This window comes from Etheostoma spectabile, chromosome 17 (assembly GCF_008692095.1).
Source record: "Etheostoma spectabile isolate EspeVRDwgs_2016 chromosome 17, UIUC_Espe_1.0, whole genome shotgun sequence".
NCBI classification, from domain to species: domain Eukaryota; kingdom Metazoa; phylum Chordata; class Actinopteri; order Perciformes; family Percidae; genus Etheostoma; species Etheostoma spectabile.
Genome location: NC_045749.1, coordinates 14,223,120 through 14,234,273, shown reverse-complemented (window position 1 = coordinate 14,234,273; position 11,154 = coordinate 14,223,120). Strand labels below are relative to the sequence as shown.

Genomic DNA, 11,154 nt, shown 5'->3' with positions numbered 1-11,154 from the left:
CAGTAGCCTCCGTTAGCTGTAACGCTAAATTATATCATTTATACTTTGCTGCTGTGAACATCTTCACATAATTGAACACATTTACACACCTTGTTTTTCAGCTCATGAGTTCATCCCAATGCGTCACTTACCGATGTGAGTTTTACTGTTTATATAAACAAATGTGCTACACATAAAGTGCATTGGTGTTAGTAGCAAATCTCTACTGGCTAGCTACCGTTAGCTAGTTTAGTTAAGTTAGTCTTGACAATAATTCAATGCTAGCTCCGTGATTTGGAAAACATACTTACCGAGGTGGCCTGCGGTGGCCCTGAGGCTGTTGCTGTCGCTGTTGAAAAAGTTTGTATAGCCACTAGGACGGTTCTGTTGATGTTCTCGGCTAACACCGATTCGTTGGACACTTTGCAGAGCGAAGATGGCCGACAGTACCGTACCTTGACGGGGGCGGGCGGGGATAGGCCCTTGCTGGCCTTAATGCAAGTGAACATGGCAGATCAGTGAAAGTGAGACCCCCCCCCCTCGTGGCTGGCTATGGTGGCTACAGGTCAAGTCCCGCACCATTCAATGAAAAATTGACACTAAAAACTCAAAGTGCTCTTCAAATACAGTTTCTCCAACTGTGTTTATTACTTTAGGTAGTTATTATCACGTTTATCCAAGTTCAAGAGTCCATTTCCCCGGATGAGATGATTTTTATTCGTTATTGAAACACTATAAACACATACTGACCTCCTCAAGCTTTTATTTTGGTACTTCCGGTTACCGGCATTTTTTATTTGCATATTTGCATATTTAGTCTCACCCGAAACATTTAGATTTAACATTTAGATTTAACATTTTGATTTAGATTTAATATTTAGATAGATTTAAGATTTAGATTTAGATTAGATTAGACATATATTTGTGGCGTTCACATCTTTCAATATTATAAAGTACAAGCCTGCAGTAGTACTGGTGCAATGTGTGCTTTAAGGGCCAAATGAAGAAGGTGTCACCTGCTGACCTCACAAAGTCAAAATCAAATGTTGAATGATTAGTTTTGTAATCAATATTAATGTCTGATTATTGCAACCCCAACATTGTCTGCGTGTCTTGTTACAGCACATGAATGAACTGGTGTTCTTCATAAAATATATTTTTTTCCCTTCTGTCACTATTCACAGAGACAGAATGTCTTTAAATATGTAAAATCATTAATCCATTTTACTTTTTGTTTTATTTGGGCTGCAAGATGTCAGCCAAAGTTTGCTTAACTCTGAATAACCAGACTAAATTATGCACAAGAAATTAGCTTTGACTTAGAATGAATGAGCAATTGTTTAATCAACGTGCCATGTAGCTACTCAAATGGGCTTATTACCTTCTTTGTCTCACATGCTGAGGTGAAATACTGCAGCACATCTAGTGAAACTAAAACAGATTATTAATAAGTTGCACAGCTGTATTCCAGGCTCTTGTTCTTTAAACACAACTTTAAAATTGGTCCGGTTTGGTTTGCAGGGACAGCAATTGGGAAAAAATAGACAAACAAAAAGGGAGGACGAATCCTACTGTGGGAGAAACAGCACACATTCGCACAAAACGTCATTAGGAGTTGAGATTGAGATGGATCAAACTGAGCAGGTTGTAACATTGGCGCTTTATCTTGGCACCACCAGTGAACTCCCTCACTGGTAAAAAACAATCTTTCCAAATAGATCACAGCAGTGTCCCAATAAATTGCCCCCATATGAAGCAGTGGAAATAAAAGTTAGAGAAGCAGCTGCAAGGTCACTTTGGGTCCATTTAAGTTAAATTGCAATTGCTCCTACTCACAGCAATTTCCTCATGTTCGGAGTCAAGTCAATGGATTTCTCAAATAGGCCTGATAACTACAAACAGCAACGAAACAACCCTAGATATGGATGGATAGCAGATGAATGACAGCATTGTGAATTAAGACGTCAATCTTGCGCAAAAGGCTTGTTAACCCCATTCTTGCACTGCGACCAAATTCCCGCTCACAGTGTAAACCAATGATATAATGTACACAACCTGTATTTTAAAACACATCTATGGGGATCTAAACATTTGGACATTTGGATCTGCGCTGAGAGACGCGCTTGGATTTATCCTCCTTCTCCTTTAACAGCTGCGATTCCATCTCCTGTTATTTCCCATCAAAAGAAAAACTATTGTTTTATATTTTTTAATCACTGTGCCAAAGCTTTTGTTTCCTTATAGCAATATGCTCATTCTCATTCTCAAGAAGTTGCCCTACTTTTGCTGGACTAATTAGCCTGCGCATGAATGGAAAAACGACAACAACAACAACTAAATGACAATAGGTTATTTCAAAACTTACCCAGCGAGTTTCCAATGAGCGAGACGAAGAACACAATAATGTAAGCCACAATTAGAACCCATTCATACTGTTTAGGGTGTAAGTACTCTCTCCAGATGTATCTCAGAAGTTCGTCCTCGTCCACAGAGTGCAGATGTAACTCCGTGCTGTTGGCCACATGTGCCGAGGATAAACAATCCTCGCAATCCAAATTCCCAGTGATCCCAGACATCCTCCGAGGTGTGTGTGTGTCGCTTGTATTCCTGCTGTTCGTATGCACTGACCTCAGGTAGTAGAGCAGCGCACCGCCACTGTAGTGCGATAACAGAGCGCTTCACAGCAGAGCTGTCAGTGTGACGCGGATTTCTCCTCTGTCACCAAAACAGCGGAACGTTGGGTGCAAAGAGCTATGAGCTACTTACCCACACCACTCAAAGAAATGGGATGGGAAAGCGTTGATGGAGCAGAGAGATTAGAATGGTGAAATTCATTTTCCTGCTGGTCCTGGTTATATGTGCTGCCATTTATTATTTTCTGGTATGAATATTAACCAGTTTTCCCACTGGGGACTTGTCTTGTCCAAAAACTGCATCTATGACACATTATTATAATTTCAGGCTTTAATGCAAAAGTTCTCTCCAGATTATTATTAGTTTTAATATTAAATTCAACCATAGATTTTGCTAAGAATTACATTTGCCTTTGACGGACATGGTAATGTAAACAAATGTAAGAACCTTGACTGGATAACGAGCTGATGCAGCTTTGTCTGTTTTATGTTGAGTGCAGAACTTTATTCGGAGTACTTTAATGAGCAATGGATGCTCTTACGGACGGCTTGAGTCAATCTCACAAACTTGCTTGGTCAAATTGCATGAGCTGTCAACGCTGCCTGTCTGACCACAACAGTGTACATTCTTAAAATAAATTGGCTAAATTCCCCCAAAATGGGAGCAAAATGCTGTGACATCAACAAACTCGTATAATGAGAGTAAAAGTGAATTCCAAATTATAGCGAAAATATGAGCTTAAAATGAAAAATTAAACAAACTAAAAGAGGTAAACTAATATTGTTTTTTTTGTGTCATTAAGAGTCCCATCTTTGGTGCATTCACTGTCTCAAGCTGAGGAATTCTGCAATACAATAGGTAAAAAGTAGCAACACGGCAATGTATTCGTGGGTTTTGTTTGATGGAAAAAATATGCATTTTCATGTGCTTGTTGAGGCGGAAAATTCTGATGTTAATGATCACAGTGAGAAAAGAGGCCTCAGATAATGAAAGTGGTGGAAACCTGCAGGGAAACAAAAAGACAAATGTCACAAATGGACGCAGAGAGCTGAGGTCAAAATGGATCAAATCACATATTTGACGTATTTGTTCATCCATGCATGGTATCATCTTTTGTTGTGCCGATGCGATGTCCACACACTGTGATATTCACTAACAAAGACCACAGCAATGAAGAAATGGGTTTAGAAAACATGATGTAGGAAGGAGGGGTAAGGGTTTGAAGAGAGGGATGAGGGTTGAAGAGATAAGGGATGGACGGAAGGATGATGGTCAACCACTGTCACTGAAGGCGAGAAGACAGGAGGGAAGAGCAGTCTCTCTGTGCACTTTGATTATAACATTGCCCCCAGAAGTTCCTGTATTTAAACAAAGAGAGAGAGAGAAGAGTACATGAAAGAGAAAAGAAGGTTTGGGGATGCAAAAACCGAGTAACAGGGGGAGGAGATCAAGCTAAATTAATATGAAACTAAATGGTACTTAACGTGGCAAGTGGTGGGATGTTAGTTAGAATACCACCCAGGGGAACATCACCCCCAGGAAATGTTTCTGAAGATTTAATCACTTTAAAACTCAAATTTCACACAGGTTCAAAATCTCTTGGAATAAATATGTGATTCCAAAAATACATATAGATGTATTCACAATATTGTTAAAACAGCAGAAAGGTAAGTCAACAGTAACATACAACACAAGCACAGCAATCAGTTAGCTCAATATGTTGCACAATACCCTATAGACACATGAATTGCCACTGAAAGCCAGAGGACACAAAGACCAGGGCTGGGGGCTCACAGAAATGTATTGTTGAGTGTGGAGGGGAGGTGTAGTGGGGGGGAACCAATCGACGGGATGGCTGTGGACAAAATACCCACGGGAATACACTGACGAAATGCCGTTCGACCATGCATCCAGCTAATTTAAATAGCTGAACAGTTAACTTCATTTGATCGTCACATGCCGTGTACTTTTGCTTGGTGCAAATGGGAGCATTACCTGGCGCGCAGACTCTATTTTCTCAGTCTGATGCATGTTCTTCTGTCCTGTACCTTGTTTTATCGTCTGGATGTGTGTGCTTTTTGTAACTTTCTCATTGTCAATATAAGCCAGATCAGCAGAAATAAAGCATAGCGTAAATTCAACCAGGAAGACTATCTTATGCTACTCACTTATTCATGTACCCCCTCTCTCTCTCTCTCTCTTTCTCTCTCTCCCTCCCTCTCTCTCTCTCTCTCTTGCTCACCCTCTTCTCCTGCTGTCTCTAATCAGATCAACAGGAGTGTTTACACTTTTAGTAAAACGAATCAAATTTAGCCCCAATCTGTTTCAGCCAATCATATTCATGCTGTCAATATTTAAAAATGTTCTCCTCTCTGTTTTGGTCAGCTGTCATTCAGTGCACATGAGATCATTCTAGTGCCTATGTCTGAACTCCTCTTCTCATCCATCCTTCCAGAATTCAGCATCCTCTTCCTTCACCCCACCACCAGTGTTTAGACTCCTTTGGGGGGGTATCTGATTCTACTCACTGCTTCTATAGCCCTTTAAATGTGATGACATCACAATGGGGTCTAATCACCAGAGACTTGAAAAGGGACTTCATCATTTATCATCTGTTGCACGTGTAAATAAATAATTGTTCATTTTTATGAGTCTCTCCTGATTGAAACAAAACATGACTGTGATCTTGCAGATCTTTGTTTACTTTCTCCAATTTATAATCACAAAAACAACAAAAAGCAGCACTGATCAGCAACAATCCTCCAGGAAAACAAAGCTGTCAACCATGAAGAGACCAACCTCCCTACAGAGAGCTCAGCAGGACTAGAGACAAAATGATTGCAGTTTGTTCTTTTTTTTGCAATCATGATTGTGCACAGCCGTGAAAGCATAAGTCTGATATAAAGGATGCCTTCCACTTTATTATTACTGTTACACACAAAATGAAGGAGCTCTCGCAATGATGAGTCGCTATAAAGGCTTATTTCACTTATTTACAGTGCATGGTTGCCATGATACCACAGTCAAGTTTTTTTTTTGAAGACCAGATCCAATTTTTAGTTCCTATTGATTTCTTTATCTTGGTGTTCATCTTCCTTCAAACACCAGTACAGACTTGTTTTTATAAATGTTACCATCAATCTGTCTATTTTTTATTGTTCATCATGTCTGACATGAAACAAAATGTTTAATATTTCAGATTTTTTATGTCAAACTGTAAAGTGCAATGAAAAGCATTGCTTGTCTATGTAGCACTGCTTTGTCATTAATGAGCATTCCAGATTTAACCTCTTTCAAGTCAAGGTTTTTATTCTTTATTTAGTGTTTCATGTGAATATTATCAGGACATAGTCCCAATTTTCCAGGTTTATTAACCTTCCTAAAGCCCTTTTTTTTGCTTTCTGTTGCTTTGTGTTTTCTGTAACTCATTATCTATCTAATAAAGCGGGACGTCTCTGTGTGTGTGTGTGTGTGTGTGTGTGTGTGTGTGTGTGTGTCTGTGTGTGTCTGTGTGTGTGTGTGTGTGTGTGTGTGTGTGTGTTTTTCTTCATCTGTCTCATTAATGTCTCATTAATTGCTCATCCAATCTACTTCACACTTGCTTTCCTGGCTACCCAATGAACTTGGGGTTTGGATTTTGGCGCAATCTGTTCATCATTGGCTATTGGTTATTTGCATAAATATAAAAACTAAACGGACCAACAATAAAGGTTGAACAAAACACTTGCCGCCTAAAAAAAAATAACAGCCACAAGTGTTGTTACAGATGCTGACTGTGGCAATATCAACATGCAATATCATTGACAATAAAGACAACACTAAAATGTTTTACACAGACACACACACACACGCTGATTAATGCAGATATGTGCACTGCCATGAGACCATGAGGCAACTGTCTACAATGGAGATGCATTTTAAGTGGTTCGTGGTCCTTCTGTAATTTATGTTGGAGCACAAGTTGGTTTTGGAGAATTCTACAAGCAGCAATACCACAGGCCAAGCAATCGGCCGCGTTCCAAACAGGCACATCTTATACGGGCACTGTACTAGTTTAGTGAATATCTGTGATTGAAGCTCCTCACATGAAACTTGAAACACCAAGGATTCACTTCTTTCTGTTTTGGCACTGCACACTACGTCCAGCTACAGTATTATGACTATGATGAGATAACAAAAATGACTCAGCACTGAGTTTGAAGTCAAGTGTTCTGCCTTTGGGACTCTTCTTCATGAAGCATAATCACGATGAGGCATTGAAAGATGATCACAAATAAGCAGCAATGTATTTCTAGTTCAGTAAGAAAAATGCCTTCTGACTTTAAATCCTAAATTAGCTCACATGAAGCAAATACATGAGCCTCTATAAGACTTGTCATCAACAATAAAGTAATCCACCAAAGCTTTCCATTTAATGGGAACTGTAGAATATAACTAATTTACAAACTTTACTTAACTTTAATTTTACAAGACTTAGCATCCTTTTGAGTCCCGCTATAATATCAACATATTTATTGGAATCTTAAGAGTCTAGTGAACAATAGTGACATCAATTATCAAAGATTGCCAAGACAATTATCAAGATCGCCACACAATAAACGTTGTTTTTGCATTTAAAACAACACATCTTAAAGGAATGACAGGAAATGGTTCTTTGGAAAAACAGTACCCAGAAACTTGAAGCTGCAGCATTCTGCAGGCATCTTGCTGTGAAAATTGTGAAATCACATCGCCGTTTTGGTTTTTGATTTCTCGTCTTTAGCAGGATTACACCTTGACTGCATAGTGTCATCTGGCCACTGTCAGTGAGGAGGCACTGCCTCCCACAGGAGTTTATAGAGACGAGATCATAAAGTGGCTTTGCCGTATGAGATTGTTCTGGGTGTATGTAGGTTGTAGTCTTTCAGTATTTGTCAGTTGTCAACAACAACTCTGAGCTCTGCTTGAACTATGCCACATTGATTTTTCAGAATTATCTGCAGGGCCCATCACAGTAAACTTAATCACACTGCAGGCTCTGACACAAAACTGTATGTGTCTCTGACTAAACTTAAACCTGTGCCTGCAGAGTCTCACTCATTCAGTTTCACATCAGTCTGTTTACCCTTATCAGTACACAGACCCTTCCTATGTGCATATTAGTCCCACATTATGTATCTGTAGAATCTATTAATATAGTATTAATGCCTAATGAAACATAGATATAACCAGTTATTATACAGTCACATGTAGCCATTAGTCATTGTCTGAGATGCCTGTGTTTCTTCACAGCAATCAATTAATATACAGCACAGCCTATTGAAATCCAACATATGTGTCTAAAATGTGACAGTTTTTAGACAGTTCACATAGTTTGCATGCACAGTCTTTACCTAACTATCATGCTTATATTCATGTAAATGTGCTGTATTTATATAACGCTTTTCTAGTCTTAACGACTACTCAAAGAACTTTTACATCATACAGGAAACATTCACCATTCACACATATTCATACACTGTGGCCAAGGCTGCTATATAAGGTGCCACCTGCTCATCAGATAAACTCTCACACACATTCACACTCCGATGCGCAGCATCGGGGGCAACTCAGGGTTTAATGTCTTGCCCAAGGACACTTCGACATGGGACTGCAGGGGAAGTGATTGAACCGCCAACCTTCCAGTTGGCAGGTAAACGCTCTACCACTCTGGTAGACCGCTCTGCCACAGCCACACATGTCATGTTAGTTAAATTTATCAAACATTTTATGAACAGCCATGATTCTGGCAGTTGTATCACTATGTGTGTGTGTGTGTGTGTGTGTGTGTGTGTGTGTGTGTGTGTGTGTGTGTGTGTGTGTGTGTGTGTGTGTGTGTGTGTGTGTGTTAAAGTTGGCGGAGACAGGAACAACTGGATAACCTATAAGCAGGCGGTAAAGCTATCGTGCACAGCCCAATGTAGTCTGAGTCACTGGCAACTCCAACTGACAGTTTGGCTATTTGAAGAAAATGATTATGCCACACCTACTGTATGGTTATTGTATCCGCTTCTTTTGTGTGACACACCATTTTGTAAACGTCCAAGAACTCTGTGGCGCTGCAACTGTTATATAAGACACATAAGCAAAATATTAGTGATTGGAGAATGCCAGTAAGTTAAAGGAGCACATCAGAAACAGAATATTTTTGTGGAATATGCTCATGGGAAGGAATTTGTGCTAAGAAACATGGTTTTGAGTATAGACATCTCAAACCTTCCAAAACTCATAGTGGTCAAAAGACATAGACTGTTCCACTCTGTTATCAGGGGACAGCAATGCAATCAAATTTATTCACCTCAGTGGAGAATTCAACCACTGGAAGTGAGCTGCATTTCAATGAGGCTGAAAGGCTAGCAATGTCTAGTTTGGTAACAGGAGGTGGAGGATGTGCCTTAGGTGGATTCAAAAAGTTTACTCTTCCATGTTGTACTGAGCTCAAGGCTGCCATCAAAGCGTGAACATCTGTAGCTGACAGAATGGAGGCAAAGGAGAACGTCTTGCATTCTGCATTACATCACTTATTATCATTGTTGGTGAACATGTTGCCAATATATATTGCTATATTGCTTTCTTCTTGCTCTAAGATGGATATGAGAGAAGAGGGATGGCATTCATTATTAGGGTATGTTTAAATATGATGAGATAGAATAAGGTAACTGTGATGGGTTTGCAGAAGCCTGCTGCACATTAAAGAACCACATAATTCTCCTGTGCATTTGTTGCGAACTAGAAGTATTTCATAATTTTATAATTTCCTCGAATAGGGATATGCTTAGAATTCTGTGGGGAAATCCCTATTTTAATTGTAATTTCCTTTGATAAATATTCTGGACATTATTCTGATTTATGTTACTGAGAGGTGAAAGTTCAGTTACAACGATGTAATAAGGCAGCGCTGTAAAGTAGTGGAGAGCCGAGCCAAGTGAAGGCAAGACAGGCTACATCGGTTAGAAGATGTGTTGCTTTGTGTAACAAGAACTGGGAAAATAAAGTTTTAAAAGAGATGACAGGGTCTGTTTTAAGTGTGCAACACATACTCAAATATTGTCTTGCTTGTTGCTATTTGCCAGCAGCAATTTTGTCACTCAATCAGACCTGTTCAGCTGACATTGATACATATTTAATCACGTCCTGTTTGTGTTTCAATGTGTAGTTTTTGTGTTGAATTGTGTTTCAACATCAAACAAGTTTCCTAAAACAACACAATTCATGGTTTGGAAGACAGCTAAGAAAGCTTAGTTACTATTACTGACAGCAGTTGTTGAAACAGATGACAGATGACTGATTTAGTTTAAAATAGATTTGGATATTTTTCTGTGCTTTTTGCACATTGAAGTTATATACTGTATCTGACAAAACATAATAGAGACAAAAGGGATAGAAAAAGGACAGGGTGAATAATCCTGTATACATCCCCAAGTAATACATAGATAGACAAATCACACACACAAATCAGTTTAAGTACATATAGATGAAGAACACACAATGTACTATGTACTGCACAAAAATGAACAGAGATGCAGGTGCTTTCTACCGTCATAATGTACAATATAATGGTATGCAGGTGAAGTGCAGTTTGTTGCAAATTACATTTTTATAGTCAGTGATTTACCTGAGTTTGCACTGATCTTTTTTATTTGATTGTGCAAGATGCCTCCATATAAATTCCACTTTTCCCTTTTGTACATTTATTTCAAACAACAAGCCATTAGAAATAAGTAGCCCTTATTTTAATTATAATTGAAGGATAACAACATTTTCTATTAATAATTTTTAGGCACAACTATTAATCTTTAGGAAAAGGAATGTAGAACACAATGTACTGTTTTGAATTTCTTTTTTTTAAAGATTGTTTTGGGGGCTTTTCTCTTTTTTTTACTGACAGCGGATAGGCGTGAAAGGGGCGAGAGATGGGGGATGACACGCAGCAAAGGGCCGCAGGTTGGATTCTAACCCGGGCTGCTACAGGACTCAGCCAACATGGGGCGAACGCTCTTACTGGGTAAGCTAGAGGCCACCCCCTATTTTCAATCTTAAAGTCATAAAAATGTTATAGAGACACAGAAGAGAAAAACTGGAGAGGAAGTACAGCAGGATATTGTTTTGTTGGCTATGCAAAAATAATTTGATTACATAGCTACTTGACTACCTAAATTAGATTTGATGAGTATATATGTTGAATCTTGAATTACTTTTATGAATCTTTATTTCCTGCTTAATTTCACATAAGTAACAGGTCAATATGTGATTCTTTCTCTCATTATTTATATGAATAAGGTGGATTTTTGCTTTAATGAATACTTTAACCATATACCTGTACACAGCTAAACTGATTACAAGGAAATAAATTAACTTTAATCACATATTTTAAATCAATAAAATTAAAGATGAAATGTGTTCCATAAGTTTGTTGTTTTGAGTGTGCAGGTAATGTTTGATTGCATTCTCTTTCAACCATCTCTATTTGACCGGCACTCCATTTATATCTGACAGGTATTTTCCAACCTGTTCAACAGGAAG

The 11,154-nt window shown here is 38.7% G+C and overlaps 1 protein-coding gene across 1 annotated transcript in view; it reads right to left on the bottom strand.

Annotated features, from left to right (window-relative positions):
* The window catches only part of hcrtr2 (hypocretin (orexin) receptor 2), a 42,304-nt gene extending 39,620 nt beyond the window's left edge, over positions 1 to 2,684 (bottom strand). The window contains exon 1 of the mRNA XM_032541724.1: positions 2,345 to 2,684. Within this exon, the coding sequence (XP_032397615.1) occupies positions 2,345 to 2,555 (211 nt within the window). The 5' untranslated portion in view covers positions 2,556 to 2,684. The remainder of the gene's footprint in view (positions 1 to 2,344) is intronic.
* Positions 2,685 to 11,154: the final 8,470 nt, after the last annotated feature.